Here is a 16,360-nt window from a genome sequence, read left to right on the forward strand (position 1 = left end):
GGGTAAGGACCCTCTATATTGTGAATCATATTAAATTTCAACAATAAGACCTTGGCCCAGATGGTTGCTATCCACCTTTCCCTCTTGTTGGATGATATTATTTCTCCTGCTTAGTGTGGCTTTGTTCCACACCACTCGACCTACCTTAACCTTCACACTGTTTTTGCCGTGCTAAACAGAGTGTCCCCAGAGGTTCCGGCTGCTATTGCTGGATTAGATACCGAAAAGGCATCCGATTCCTTTTAGTGGCCCATTTTACACGCTCTTCTACGTAAGCGGAGTTTCCCCAAGTTTACACTCATTTGATCTCTCTGCTGTACTCGCAGTCTGCAGCTCCTATACGACTAAACTGAGTGCTCTCCTTTTTTCCCGTATCGGGGGGTACACAACAGTGGTGCCCTCTGTTCCCCTTGCTCTTTATAATGGCAATGGACTCTCTGGTGCGCCATTTGTGGAAGGGGCGCATACAGAGAGGACTACAGTTTACTAGTGGGCCACTCCTGGTATCGCTGTATGCAGACGATATACTATTATTCATTCGCCACCTTGACACTAATCTGTAACCCATATTGGATGAAGTGGCTCACTTCAGTGAATTCTCTGGGCTGCATATTAACTGGAACAAATCAGAGCTTTTTCCACTGAGGGACAGTACCCGTCTGTCTGCAGCCGAGTTCCCCTTATGTTGGTGCCCTGACTCTGCTAAATACCTTGGTATTCATATTCATGGAGACAAGGAACAGGTGATACATTTAAATTATGGGTCTGCAATGAAGAGACTCACTGCCAAGGTGGACACATGGGTGAAGCTGCCGTTATCTGTGGCGTGATGTATATCACTCATTAAAATGATGGTTCTGCCACAATTCCTGTATCTGTTTTTGAACATCCCGGTTCCGCTTACCAACTCCTTTTTTGCGACACTCCTAGGCTTGCTCATTTGTCTGGTGTGGCCAGGTAGATATCTCCATATTTGTTGGGAGATCCTCACTCTCCCCTATGAGCAGGATGGATTTGGGGTTCCCCTCCTTCATCTCTACTACCTCAAGGCACAATGTCAGTATTCATACCACTGGTATCATCCTGATGCTCGCCTTCCATATTCCATCCCAGAGCGGGATCTGTCATCTCCTGTCCCGCTGAAAGCCCTCCTGCCTGGAGGAGTCCCACTGTACTGCTGAGATATACAGACCCTCTCTACAATTAGTTGGGCATGGCGTAAACTTGCTTGCCTACTTCACTGCGACACGCTGTATTCCCCAGCACTAAAACTGAATAATAATATTTTTTTATCTATTACGCATGAGGCACTTGTCCAGCAAACACTACAAACGTTCAAACTCCAAAATCTCAGGGACGTTTTTCCAGATGATCACATATTTTCACGCACTACAGATACCCGTTTCACTGATGTCACTCAATTACAGCCCTTCGTACTCTGCCGCTTACAAAGCGCTTTACATGCATGATACCCTACTTACCCGCTGGCTGTGGCCGACTTTGCACCACTCACACTGGTTATTACAGCAGACTCGGAGGCTCGATTGGTCTCCAAACTCTATTGTGTATGTATTGTGGCACCTTCCTATTCCAGATGCTCAACTCAGAGAGTACTGGGAGAGCGATCTGGGATGTCCACTTTCCCAAAAAGTTTGCGAGGCATGTTGTGCAGAGAGCTGGTTTGTCTCACTTAATCAACACCACAAGTTAATCCATTTTAATTTCCTAGGAAGGGCTTAGATCACCCCCCCGGGATATGACCCGTATTGACCCTGGCCGCTCGCCCGCCTGCCTCAAGTGCCAGGCACCGATTGCAGACTTTCCACACAGACTTGGAAATGTGGGATGTGAGGTGTATGATCGATTATCAATCATTGTGGGATGGCCTCTCTGTCCTGATACACTTATGGCACTTCTTGGCAACACTGGAGATTTACCGAGGTCTATCAGGTGCCTTACAGCGATTTCGCTCTCATTGGCAAAGCGGGAGATAGTGAGTTTATTGGGCTTCAAATATACACCAAATATGACTGTCTGGTTGACGAGCCTCACATATTGTGACACTAACAGTGAACTCTACACCTCGCTACAGCCTGTGACATCTAGGCCTAAGGATATTTTGCAGCTACTGAGAGACTACTTGAATACACTTGTCACTTCTCCACCACCCTCTCAGTCCTCTATTGAATCAATTCATGCTGAATCGATTCTTTCCATGACACTGTTTCTGACTCTTTTCTGTGTGTCATTTTACTAGCCGTTGGCTCGAGCATCCTGCATTTGTCAGTACTTGCACTGCTTGTAATCTGTAATGGTGGTCTGCTTTTCACATGTGATATAGTTCCTTTGCTTGAACTGTATTGCTTTGTTTTTCTTTTCTGTTATGTTTGAAAATGAGAAAAAAATAAACTGTATGCAGTACTCCAGATGAAACCTGTATGACTAGACACCATTTCCCTGCTTAGACTTCCAGACCATGTGCACCAGGTGAGGCCTGCACAACAGGACTCAATACTGTGCTTGAGGTTCCTGGACTGCCCACCACCCTCCAAGCATGACCTCTAGAACTGATACAATTAGTGCTCACTAGCTGTGTCAAGTGGTATCACAAAGGCTGTACCTTGTGTTGGAGAGTTTTTTTTGGCAACACCTTCACATGGAAACACAGTGTGAAATGTAGAGCCTCCCTGTTGATGGAGCTATCATTTGCTAACTGGAGTAGTCTAAATTGTCAGACTTGTAGGAGTGTGATGATTAGTACTAGTGTTAGTAGTGTCACTGGCAGCACAAGCATGGGTGGTTCAAGTTGCAGTAACCGCCTGACGAGGGCCATGGCACTTATTTCTTTACAAATTAAGCACTGCTCACTGATGAAGGGATCTAAACTGCAAAGGTCTGGCTGTTTCAACACCGACTGTCTTGTTTTTTTCTTACAGATGTCATTCATACAGTGGGACCAGTTGCCCAAGGTGACCCCAGTCCAACCCAGGAGGGAGAGCTGAGCAACTGCTACAAAAACAGCCTGAAACTATTGCTGGAGAACAAGCTACGCACTGTGGTAACCACCAGGATGTAGAGAAGGGTGTAGAAGGCGGGTGGCTCCTAGATATGGCTAGGGGGAACAGGGAGAGTGGCAGTAGATTTAGATACTGGAGGAACCTCGACTGGTAAGTAAGAGAACTGTCATGACACCTTGGCAGTGTCATCAGAATTTGACATTGTCCTTGGGGAAGTCATCTGCAAAGAGAATGCATGCTCTGGGATATCATCAGTAGTGATAATGCTGGTTATGTGGGAGTATGAACTGTAGTGGTGGTAATGATAGTGGTATTGGTAGTGGTAGTACACATAGCGGTAATGTAATGATGGTGTTGGTAGTGGTTGTGATGATGATGAAGAAGGCCTGATGGGGCTCACAAGGGAACAACATTATGGGAGGTGCTTACTGTGCTGAAAGTGTATGCAGAGGCCCGCAGCAGAAGAACCATTGGTCAGAAGAAGGGTGAGTAGCGATGGAGCAAGGAACACTGTGTAGCAGCATCATGTGACTTGCTGACAATGAGCAGCACCCGGGCACTGTGATTTGTATACAAGAGCCCGGCGGTGGCTCAGTGGAAGAACACAATGGAAGCTGCTGGGCATGCTGAAAGTGTACCAAGCAGTACAGCAGCTGAAGAGGTAGTGAAACAAAGATGCTTTTGGTTGAGCTGCATCTAGGAATCTTGTGAGACAGTAAGGCCATCTTTGAATCAGGACACCACAGACTCTGAAAAATGTAAAAAAATGTGCTACCATCTAATAGCCAGACTCACAATCTGGTCCTGACAAAGCATTTAAAAAAGCATACTGTAGGGAAACAGATGGAAAATATTCTTTTCTGCATACAATATGTGTGTGGGATAAACAAGTGTGGTTGTTGAATGTAGTTTTGGGAAGTCCTTCAGGCACTGGAGCACTCACAGTCCTTAGAAGGTGAAATGCTTTTGTGAGGAGAAAAAGTAATAGTTCTCCAGTACTGAATCTTTCATATATTCACATGCTTGAATCATTCCCTGTCATCGAGACGGGAGTCCCTGGTGCCATAATAAGTAGTGTAAAATATAATAACAGGCTTAAAAGGAATGCACAGTTCAATTTTACAGCCTATCCATATTCTTTGTTAAGAAAAGAACCAAAGGTATGCATTGACCAATCAGACGACAGCACCCTGTAGAACCCTCACCACAGATGATCCAGTTCCTCAGATTTTCTACTGCACGTCAGGTGATAGGAGTCTCCCTGAGCTCTGCTCAGTTTTTTCTCTTCAGAATAAAACTTCTACTGGATCGGTCAGCTTTAAAATGTATTCTTATTACAACTTGGAACACTCTGACCATGTCAGGATCTTCAAACAAAGGTCTGGTTAAGCCATGTAACACCTGTGGCAAAAAGAGACTTTATTCAGAAGACCCTCACAGAGATCGTATTTATTGTCCATATCCACATCATAAAATTGTGGACTGCAAAATCTGTAGAACTTTCTCACAAAAAACACTTAAAGACAGTGAAGGATGGCTTCTCTTGTGGCTACAAAAATGTAAATCTAAGGATACATTCCCTGAAGAAGAGAGTGATGTCTCTTCAAAAACTGAAAAATCCGACAAGAGAGGAAAATCATTGGAAGTGGAGCCTTCAGAGCCCCACAAAAAGCACTTAAAAAATCACATGCAAAAGAGATGGTGCCACATAAGAAATCCTCCTCAAAAGTCTTTTCTGAGATTTCAACAGCGGCTACCAGAGAAAGGTCTGTCAAGAAAATTTCAAAATCGCTTCCTTCTACATCAAAAATAGTTTTGGAGAAAAAATCAAAGATTAAAAAAATCTCACCGTCGACGACATCTACCACCATGACTCCAACTTTCACAACGGCGGCGTCGCCTATGATAATGTCCTTGTCTCAATTATCGTCGACGACAATTGTCTCATGCAGGATCACAACAAAGTCGTTGTCATCTAAGAAAACTAAAAAGGTACTGTACACAAGTTCACTATCAAGACCTATAGATACGGGGATATCCTTACAGTCGACAATTCCTCCATTGACGACGGTTCTAAAAAAGCCATCTTTATTGACGACGCTACCATCGATGACGTCATCGTCGACAACACCATCATCGACGAGACCACAGTTGAAACCAACGTCAATGACGCCACCGTCTACGACATCACCGTTGGTCAAACCATCTTTGACGACACTATTACCTACACCATCTCCAAAACCCTTGATAGCTGTTACTGGCCTGTCTCCTACAGACCAGCTAATACTTCCAGGACACACCTCAGCGAGTAAAGTCACACCATTTCCACCTCACCATCTCTTAGACGACGCATCGGAGGAGGAAAGACTTTTTGGAGGAGCACATAGCCCCTCCAAGTTGCACATTAAGTGCCAGGATGACTAACAAGATGATGACCAATACTACCACTCCAGCGTTTACGTATCAGAAAACATACAGCACAGCTACCAGCCCGGTCCATCACATAATTTTCAGGATCAGACAATCCAAATGCTGCAAGATTTGATTCTTAACTTGCAAGCAATGCTGCAGGACTAGTATTAATGCTCTTCCGAACCTGCACAATCGGCACCTCCATCACAGCCCCAAACACCAGTGAGGTCACCTCAACAAATGCCACCTACTCGTCCTACTTCGCTATCGTTTTCAGGGGTTCCGCTATCTACACTACCATGAAAGGATCCACCGTCAGATGACCAACATACATCGTAAGATGAACAGGAGGAAGATCGAGAATTAAGAGATCAGGCCTCCACATCTTTAGAGTGGGACAATTATGTCATACAACCACCATCACCACTACAGCCACCTCCGGTGGACTCCCCACCAGACGACATTGGTGGTTTTCATAGTATAATGGAGAGTGCATCAAAAATGTTTCAATTACCTCTTACCTCTAAGAAGACAGACTGTTTCCTATATGATTTTAAGGAACCCAGATAGAAATCGGTGAAAGCGACACCCGTAATAGATTTCATCTGGCAAGAGGGTATTAGTACTATGAAGAATCCAGCCACCACTTCAGCAGTTATGTTAAGACTGGATAAAAAGTATAATTTACCATACAGTGCACCAGCTTGTTTGATTGGACATCCAAGGCCAGACTATTAAAAGTCAAGCTGCCCAGAGGCGTTCCAGGAACCGATCAGCACCCATCACAACACCTGCTGATAGAGATGGGCGTCGTCTTGATTCTATTGGGAAAAGATTCTCGAGTACAACAGGGCTTACACTTTGTGCAGCAAATTCTCTTGCGATTCTAGCAAGGTTCGACAGACAAATGTGTTCAGATTTGTCGCACTTTATAGCTCTAATTCCAGACGATTTGAGAAACTGAGCTAAAACGATTCTCCTAGAAGGTCAAAAAGCTTCGGCAGAAATAATAGACTGTGCAATTGACATCTCCGCAACTGGTTTTCGACAGCTAGCAAGAGCAGCTGTACTCAGAAGACAGACCTGGCTAAAGGCCACATCCTTTAGACCTGAGGTACAGAGTAAATTTTGGGCATGCCTTATTATGGCGAATCATCATTTGGAAAGCATGTAGATGACCCCTTACAGGCTATCAAGACTGATACTGGCACAGACAGATCTTTGGGTACATTACAAACGAAACTACCACCTTTTCGAGGAGCCAGAGGTAGGGGTACCTTCTATCAGGGAGGGTATCAGTCTTATAGACAACAATATCAACTCTAAAAAGGACAGTTCTATCCTCAATACTCTCAATAGTATAGACAACCACCTTCTGCAGCTTGCAAGCAACCAGCCTGGGGGAAACACCCCATCAGAGGTTGAGACTCTTTCAGGAAGCAATGAGCTAACACCAGAGCAGGCTACCCCACAGACCAAATTACCACATACATTAGGAGGTCGAATCTCCCACTTTTTACACAAATTGGCTACTATACCAACGGACAGATGGGCCCTAGATGTCATATCACGAAGGCACACCCTCGAATTTACCTTTAAGCCGCCAAATTGCTCGCCCAAGGGTCACCCCCTCCACATCTAAAACAACTTCTGAAACAAATCTCCCTCATGTTAACAAAAGGAGCAATAGAAAGAGTACTGTATACTCAGAAGGGACTGGGGTTTTAGTCCTGTTTCTTTTTAAGAAAGAAGAAATCAGGAGATTGGCATCTGATGTTGGACCTGCGTAAACTAAACAAATATCTGAAAAAACAATCCTTTTGGATGCTTACCTTACAAGGCATTTTGCACCTTCTAAACCATGCCGACTATATGACATCTATCGACCTCAAAGATGCATATTTCCATATACCCATTCTTCCAAATCATAATTAAGATTCCAGGTAGCCGGCGCTCACTTTCAATTCAAAGTGCTCCCCTTTGGTTTAAAGTCTGCCCCTCGCATATTTAGAAAGATGCTAGCCCCAGTGACAGCACATCTCAGGAAAAAATGAGTTCAAGTATTCCCATACTTAGACGACTGGATGATCAAAGCACCATCATCACAGTCAATACAGAGCACACAAACATATGCCTCAAATTGCTCAACAAGTTGGGTCTCACTATAAACCTTCAGAAGCCTTCCCTCATTCCAAAAACAGAGATAACTTTTCTGGGAACAGTTATCAACACCAGCACAGACAAGGCAACTGTCTTATTGGACAGACAGATGAAGATGCAGCAATTCACCCACAAACTAATCAAAAGAGAGTCCGTTTCAGTTTGGACGTACAAATCATTCCTAGGAGTGCTCTCCTCTTCCATCCCTCTGATTCCGAACTGCAGACTTCACGTGAGACCATTGCAAGAGGAGTTAGACAATCAGTGGAAACAATCTCAGGGCTCCTTGGACGACATCATACAGATAAGAATAGACATTAAGTCCTCCATACAGTGGCGGACACAAAGGAAGAACATGGCAGAAGGTCTAACTTACCTGTCCCCAATAACGGACTATGTAATAACAATAGATGCATCCTTAAAGGGCTGGGTGCGCACTTACATCAGCGGAAAATGGGACAATCCTGACAAAAAAAAGGACATCAGTTACCTCGAGTTCAAAGCCATAGCTCTAGCGCTACGTTCATTTCTTCCCAGAATTGCAAACTCTTCTGTGCTCATCAGAACAGACAGAACCACGTGCATGCACTACTTAAACAAACATGGGGGAACGAGATCACCGGCATTGTCGCATCAAGCACAGGAGATTTGGCAGTGGGCAATTCTCAACAGGATATCTGTCAGAGCGGAACATCTACCAGGAGCATCAAATGTGATAGCGGGCAGACTGAGCAGATTGTCCTCAACCTGCCATGAATGGGAACTCGACTATCAGTCACTGCAGAACATATTCAGTCAATGGGGCATGCCAAAATTTTACCCCTTTGCCACCAGGAACAATCGCAAATGCCAGTACTATGCAAGTTGGCATCACCAAAAAGATTTGTGGGGAAATGCATTTTCGATCAGATGGGGCCCACTCTTTTCCCCCAATTCCTCTAATCCCTCGAGGAATACGCAAACTCATGAGGAACCATGCAGGGTCATTCACATAGCCGCCAACTGTCCCAGACAGTTCTGGTACACAGAACTTCTCATACTATCGAAACGTCCACACATACAGCTGAGGCCCAGTCATACATTGCTAACAATGCACAACGGCCAGATCCTACATCCCAATCCGGAGCATCTACACTTGACAGCTTGGCTCCTGAATACCAAGAGTTTCGACACCTAGATATCCCATCTGATTGTCGGGAAATTCTGGCTAAAGCGAGAGCAGATTCCACAATTGAATCATATAAATTAAAATGGAAGCGTTTTTGCTATTGGTGCCAACAAAATAACTTAAATCCACTTTCTTCATATCCGGAACAGATTTTATCATACCTTTTACAGCTAGCAAGGTCTGGACTCTCGCACTCATTCCTAAGAGTTCATCTAACATCAATATCCCGATTTAGAAGAGAGGATAGAACACCATCCCTCTGGTCCTCAAGTATTATTAAACAATTATGAAAGGGTTTTTTAGAGTTTTTCCCCCAGTAAAGAAACCACCACCTAAGTGGCATCTTAACATTGTCTTGACCCAGCTCATGAAAGCACCTTTTGCACCTATACATAAAGCGGAACTAAAATACCCTACAAGGAAAACTGCACTATTCCTAGCTCTTATATCGGCCAGAAGACTGAGTGAGATACAAGCTAGTATTATAAAGGAACCCTTTATGCAGTTCAAAAAACCTAAAATCCCATCGTATTTTCATTTAAACTAACCCATTATTCTAGGAACATTTTTTCCAAACTCACAGTCGCCTGCCAAACAGGCACTTCATACCTTAGATGTTAGAAGGTGTTTAAGATTCTACTTGCATGGAACGCAGCAATTTAGTAAGTCAACCCAGTTATCTTTCACTTACGGGAACTTCATAAAAGGCTTTCCAGCAACGAAGGATTATAATACTGGAGAACTACAGTAACAGGCAGTAACTTAATTTCTTCTCTAGCGGTGCCAGTGCTGCTCTAAATAAAACAACTGTTTGAGAAAACATTGGGGACAGTAGGTAGGGACCCTTGCTTGCGCCTCCCCCACCTCTGAAGCCACTGCCACTGTCCCAAAGAGGAAGATTACTGGCAGGGGCACCACCCCTTTTTCGAATCAGATGCCCCTCTGTTAGAAATTGGTTTTTTGGTTGGCAGTCAGGTTGCCCTCTGTCCAAGCAAGAACCCTCACTCTAGTCAGGGTAAGTCACACACAATCCAAAATCAGCCTGTGCTCACCCTCCGGTAGCTTGGCACGAGCAGTCAGGCTTAACTTAGAAGGCAATGTGTAAAGCATTTGTGCAATAAATCATACAACACCATAGCATAACACCACAAAAATACACCACACAGTGTTTAGAAAAATATATAATATTTATCTGGGTATCTTCAGGTCAAAACGATCAAAGTTGCAATACGAATTTGTAAAGACTTGCGTTGTTATTTTCCACGCGGGGAGTCGTGCGTCGTTTTCCGGCACGCGGACAGTCTCTTACTGTGGTTTGCGGGGAGTACCAGATGTCCCGGGTCTGTGCGTGGATTTTCCTGCTTGTTTTCCGGCTGCGCGTCGTTCTGCGGGGCTGCGCATCGAAGTTTCGATCTCACGGCAGGCGTCGCGTCGATTTCTCCTGCGGAGTCGGGCGGCGTTGTCCTTGCGAGGCCGTGCGTCAAATTTTCGATCTCACGGCAGGCGTCGCGTCGATTTCTCCTGCGGAGTCGGGCGGCGTTGTCCTTGCGAGGCCGAGCGTCAAAGTTTTGATCTCACGGCAGGCGTCGCGTCGATTTCTCCCGGGAAGTCGGGCGGCGTTGTCCTTGCGAGGCTGTGCGTCAAAGTTTCGGTCGTCCCGAAGACGTCGCGTCGATCAGCGTCGGTGTGCGGCGTTTTTCTTGCCGCGGAACAAGCTGTGCGTCGAAAAGTTCGGCGCACGGAGCGTCCAAGAGGAAGAGAGAAGTCTTTTTGGTCCTGAGACTTCAGGGAACAGGAGGCAAGCTCTATCCAAGCCCTTGGAGAGCACTTTCACAGCCAGACAAGAGTTCAGCAAGGCAGCAGGCCAACAGCAAGGCAGCAGTCCTTTGTAGAAAGCAGACAGGTGAGTCCTTTGAGCAGCCAGGCAGTTCTTCTTGGCAGGATGTAGTTTCTGGTTCAGGTTTCTTCTCCAGCAAGTGTCTGATGAGGTAGGGCAGAGGCCCTGTTTTATACTAAGTTGTGCCTTTGAAGTGGGGGTGACTTCAAAGAGTGTCTAAGAAATGCACCAAGCCCCCTTTCAGTTCAATCCTGTCTGCCAGAGTCCCAGTAGGGGGTGTGGCAGTCCTTTGTGTGAGGGCAGGCCCTCCACCCTCCCAGCCCAGGAAGACCCATTCAAAATGCAGATGTATGCAAGTGAGGCGGAGTACCCTGTGTTTGGGGTGTGTCTGAGTGAATGCACAAGGAGCTGTCAACTAAACCTAGCCAGACGTGGATTGAAGGGCACAACAAGATTTTAGTGCAAAGAAATGGTCACTTTCTAATAGTGGCATTTCTAGAATAGTAATATTAAATCCGACTTCACCAGTCAGCAGGACTTTATATTACCATTCTGGCCATACTAAATATGACCTTCCTCCTCCTTTCAGATCAGCAGCTGCCACTTCAACAGTGTATGAGGGCAGCCCCAATGTTAGCCTATGAAGGGAGCAGGCCTCACAGTAGTGTAAAAACGAATTTAGGAGTTTTACACTACCAGGACATATAACTACACAGGTACATGTCCTGCCTTTTACCTACACAGCACCCTGCTCTAGGGGTTACCTAGGGCACACATTAGGGATGACTTATATGTAGAAAAAGGGGAGTTCTAGGCTTGGCAAGTACTTTTAAATGCCAAGTCGAAGTGGCAGTGAAACTGCACACACAGGCTTTGCAATGGCAGGCCTGAGCCAGGGTTAAGGGGCTACTGAGGTGGGTGGCACAACCAGTGCTGCAGGCCCACTAGTAGCATTTAATCTACCTGCCCTAGGCACATGTAGTGCACTCTACCAGGGACTTACAAGTAAATTAAATAGTCAATCATGGATAAACCAATCAGTAGTACAATTTACACAGAGAGCATATGCACTTTAGCACTGGTTAGCAGCGGTAAAGTGCCCAGAGGTCAAAAGCCAACAACAACAGGTCAGAAAAAATAGGAGGAAGGAGGCAAAAAGTTTGGGGATGTCCCTGTCAAAAAGCCAGGTCCAACATGACCCCCTACCAGCCTAAAGCCAGGGGAGAACAATCACTATCCTGATGTACTTCACTGTTTGAGGCGACAGAACAAGGACCCAGGCCCACAACAGCAGGGGCTGTTCTTCGCCTTCCTGACTCCAATTGGATCCCTCTGTCCATACTCTCAGGGCCCACTAAGCCAACCCATGGGGAACCTTTCTCCTTACCTGCGGATCCCATCTGTGCAGCACCTAACCTTACTTTGCTCACAGATGTATCCCAGGAGCAGGATAGTACCACCATGACCAACACAGTGGTGTTGCCCACTCTACCCCCGGGGTGTGACACTTGTCCCCTCCCCAGGGATAACTCTGTCCACCCGGACAGCAAGCCACAGTGATTACTGACAGCTGCCAGGGATGAGAGCCAGGCCCCAGGCCTCTCAAAGCTCTCCAACCACTGTGGCTGTGGAGAGTGGGGGGTGGTAGCCCCAGGTGCTGGGCACCCTTTAACCACTCTCCCTTCCACCAGGTCAGGGATGACAGCTTGAACCTGGTCCTCCCCTCTGGGGCTCTGTACCCTCCCTCCTGGAGCGGTACCCCCAGAGTCCAACATGGTCATGGTGCTTACAGAAGTCGCCCTGTACCATTCCTCCACCAGTGCAGGGCTGTTAACCTGCAACTGGCACTCCAACCTGGGGTCTGTACCTTCAGGTTGGACTAGGGCCTGGGGTGAGGCTTCCCTCCCCCTGCTCTCCCTTCTGGGGTCCAGCACCCTCCAACTCGGAGTGGCCTCCTCAGAAGACAACATGGTAGGGGCACTGTTATCAGTAGCCCCTCCCTCCAGGTCCGGGGGGACACCCTGAACCTGGTCTTCCAGCCCAGGGTCTGTACCCTCAGACTGGATCACTGCCTCGCAAACCAGGACTTTCTGGGAGGCACACCTACCCCCCACCAGGTCAGAGTTTAACCTCTGCACCTGACCATTCAACTCAGAGTCACCACCCTGAAGTTGAACAATTGCCTGGCACGCCAGGACTTCCTGGAGGGCACACTGACCCTCCACCAGGTCAGAGTTTAACCTCTGAACTTGGCCATTCAACTCAGAGTCACCACCCTGAAGTTGAACAATTGCCTGGCGCACCAGGACTTTCTGGGAGGCACACCTACCTCCCACCAGGTCAGAGGTCAACCTCTGAACCTGGTTCTCCAACCCAGGGTCACCACCCTGAGGTTGAACAATTGCCTGGCACGCCAGGACTTTCTGGGGGGCACACCTACCCCCCACCAGGTCAGAGTTTAACCTCTGAGCCTGGTTCCCCAACCCAGGGTCACCACCCTGAGGTTGTGCAATTGCCTGGCACGCCAGGACTTTCTGGGGGGCACACCTACCCCCCACCAGGTCAGAGTTTAACCTCTGAACCTGGTCATCCAACCCAGAGTCAACACCCTGAGGTTGGACAATAGCCTGGCACAGCAGGACTTCTTGGGAGGCACACCTACCTCCCACCAGGTCAGAGTTTAACCTCTGAACCTGGGTATCCAACCCAGAGTCACCACCCTGAGGTTGAACAATTGCCTGGCATGCCAGGACTTTCTGGGGGGCACACCTACCCCCCACCAGGTCAGAGTTTAACCTCTGAACCCGGTTATCCAACCCAGAGTCAGCACTCTGAGGTTGGACAACTGCCTGGTATACCAGGACTTTCTGGGGGGCACACCTACCCCCCAACAGGTCAGAGTGTATCCCCTGAACCTGGTTAGCCAACCCAGAGTCACCACCCTGAGGTTGAACCATTGCCTGGCAGGCCAGGACTTCCAGGGAGGCACACCTACCTCCCACCAGGTCAGAGTGTAACCTCTGAGCCTGGTTCCCCAACCCAGGGTCACCACCCTGAGGTTGGGCAATTGCCTGGCACGCCAGGACTTTCTGGGGGGCACACCTACCCCCCACCAGGTCAGAGTTTAACCTCTGAACCTGGTCATCCAACCCAGAGTCAACACCCTGAGGTTGGACATTTGCCTGGCACAGCAGGACTTCTTGGGAGGCACATCTACCTCCCACCAGGTCAGAGTTTAACCTCTGAACCTGGGTATCCAACCCAGAGTCACCACCCTGAGGTTGAATCTTTGCCTGGCATGCCAGGACTTCCTGGGGGGCACTCTCACCCCCCACAAGGGACACACCGTCCCCAAGGGCCACACAAGAGTCTGGTTGGCGCAGGTCTCCCGACCTCTGCCCATCCGGCAGAGTCTGGGTTTCCCCCAAACCAGAAACGGTTTCACCTGGGTCATTCCTGGAGGGCTCTGCTCTCAGAGCTGTCCCCTGACTCTCAAGGTCCTCCACTGGGGTCTGCAACCCCCTCTCAACCCGATGTCTGGACTTCTGCACCCCCTCACTAGGAGGGGTACTGCCAGACACCAGAACTGTTGGGATGCTGGCTACAGTCACCCCCCCAAGTTCTTCTGACACTGCGGGGCTTCCCTCAAAAGGTGGCCCTACGGTACAGGCTAGGCTTCCCTCCTGGTGTTCCCTCATGGAACCCTCTAGGACCTGGGACCTACCTGGGACATTACAATCCTTTCCCACCTCACTCGGTTGGGAACCACCTAGACCACTCCCTTCAGGAGCACCCCCAAATGCCTCTTCAGACTCTCTGGTACTCACCCAGAAGTCTGCCTCCATTGTAAGTTCCCTGGGGTCAGATAACTCACACTCCACCTGGTGTTGGCGTAGCTCTGGAAAATAAGGACCAGACATATGCTCTCCAGCAATTACATCACTCTGCCCTTCACATGTATTAACCACAGTACCCTTCACCCAACCACCCAGTAACTCAACCTTGGAAAAGCACTCTACCTCACCCTCCTGAGACTGGTGAGACAGTATCTGTCTGTCCCTGACACTCAACCCATACTCTTCTGGGATGTCTCTACACTCTATATCCAGGACGTCCACCAGGGGGGAACCCTTTTCTCTGTCACTCTCTGCTAGAGTCAGTAAAGTGTCCCTCCCCCCAGTAGGAATATGACTCCCTGTGCCAGTTCCCCAATCCTTCTCAGGGACCCTGTGCATAACGGGAACTACCTCATACCTTTGAACCGCCTGGGGTGTGTCAACTCCCTTCTTCAAGTTGGGCACCACATCTCTGGGCTTGTGCCCTTCTTCAGCAGTACCGGATGCAAGATTTTTGCTGCCACCATCTGAACTGGACTCAGCCCTTCCGGCCTCCAGTTTCAGCTCTTTACAGCTCAGCTCTTGAGCTGCAATCTTTTCTTCTTCCAGGGCTAAGAGTCTTTTTGCCTCAACCTCTGCAAGATACTCCTCTAATTGTTGCTCCTGTCGCCTTTGACCTCGGAGCCATTCATCTATTTCTGGGTCACTGTCCTCATCTGAGTAGTCTTCCTCCTCATGTGAGCAGTCTTCCTCCTCATGTGCGTAGTCCTCCTCCTCATGTGCGTAGTCCTCCTCCTCATCTGAGGGGTACTTAGTCATTTGGTTTCTTGCTGCCTCTCTCTTTGCCCATCTTTCCTCCCCCCAGACTATGTAGTTATGTAGCATCTCCGCTTTAGTAGATCTCCTTGTTACAGGAAGGCCCCATTTTCTGCAAAGCTTCCTTAGGTCAGCCTTAGTGAGGTGGTCAGTACGAACAAAGAATGAGTAGGTAAGCAATCCCATTCTGATAAGATCTTACCAGCAAAAACCAAAATCCAAAGTCCAAAATATCAATAGTATATCCAGGAGGACATCAGAGAATCAAAAGCCAAAAAAGATGAAAAAATCAAGTTGACCTTCAACTGTGGGTAGGTAGTGAAATACTTAGCTACTGTATGTCACTGCACAAACACAAGTCCTATCCTCACCGCTGATCACCAATGTTAGAAATGGGGTTTTTGGTTGGCAGTCAGGTTGCCCTCTGTCCAAGCAAGAACCCTCACTCTAGTCAGGGTAAGTCACACACAATCCAAAATCAGCCTGTGCTCACCCTCCGGTAGCTTGGCACGAGCAGTCAGGCTTAACTTAGAAGGCAATGTGTAAAGCATTTGTGCAATAAATCATACAACACCATAGCATAACACCACAACAATACACCACACAGTGTTTAGAAAAATATATAATATTTATCTGGGTATCTTCAGGTCAAAACGATCAAAGTTGCAATACGAATTTGTAAAGATATCACTGAAAAGTGATAGAAAGTGTCTTAAGTCTTTAGAAAGTAAACAAAGTCTCTTTCAAACCCAAAGTACCTGGTTTCTGGTGGAAAATCTCCTCAGAGGGCCACAGGAGAAGAGGTGCGTGGAAAACTGGTGTGTGCGTCGATTTCTCCTCAGCACACACGGACTTGCGTCGTTATTTTCTACGCGGGGAGTCGTGCGTCGTTTTCCGGCACGCGGACAGTCTCTTACTGTGGTTTGCGGGGAGTACCAGATGTCCCGGGTCTGTGCGTGGATTTTCCTTCTTGTTTTCCGGCTGCGCGTCGTTCTGCGGGGCTGCGCATCGAAGTTTCGATCTCACGGCAGGCGTCGCGTCGATTTCTCCTGCGGAGTCGGGCGGCGTTGTCCTTGCGAGGCCGTGCGTCAAAGTTTCGATCTCACGGCAGGCG

General features: G+C 47.7%; 1 protein-coding gene across 2 annotated transcripts in view; it reads left to right on the forward strand.

Annotated features, from left to right (window-relative positions):
- MACROD1 (mono-ADP ribosylhydrolase 1) overlaps positions 1 to 16,360 on the forward strand; it is a 2,310,829-nt gene that overhangs the window by 2,251,092 nt on the left and 43,377 nt on the right. For both annotated transcript variants that reach the window (XM_069207113.1, XM_069207112.1), the window contains exon 6: positions 2,937 to 3,058. In XM_069207113.1, coding sequence (XP_069063214.1) covers positions 2,937 to 3,058 — 122 coding nt within the window. The remainder of the gene's footprint in view (positions 1 to 2,936; positions 3,059 to 16,360) is intronic.

Source organism: Pleurodeles waltl, chromosome 9 (assembly GCF_031143425.1).
Source record: "Pleurodeles waltl isolate 20211129_DDA chromosome 9, aPleWal1.hap1.20221129, whole genome shotgun sequence".
Lineage (NCBI taxonomy): Eukaryota > Metazoa > Chordata > Amphibia > Caudata > Salamandridae > Pleurodeles > Pleurodeles waltl.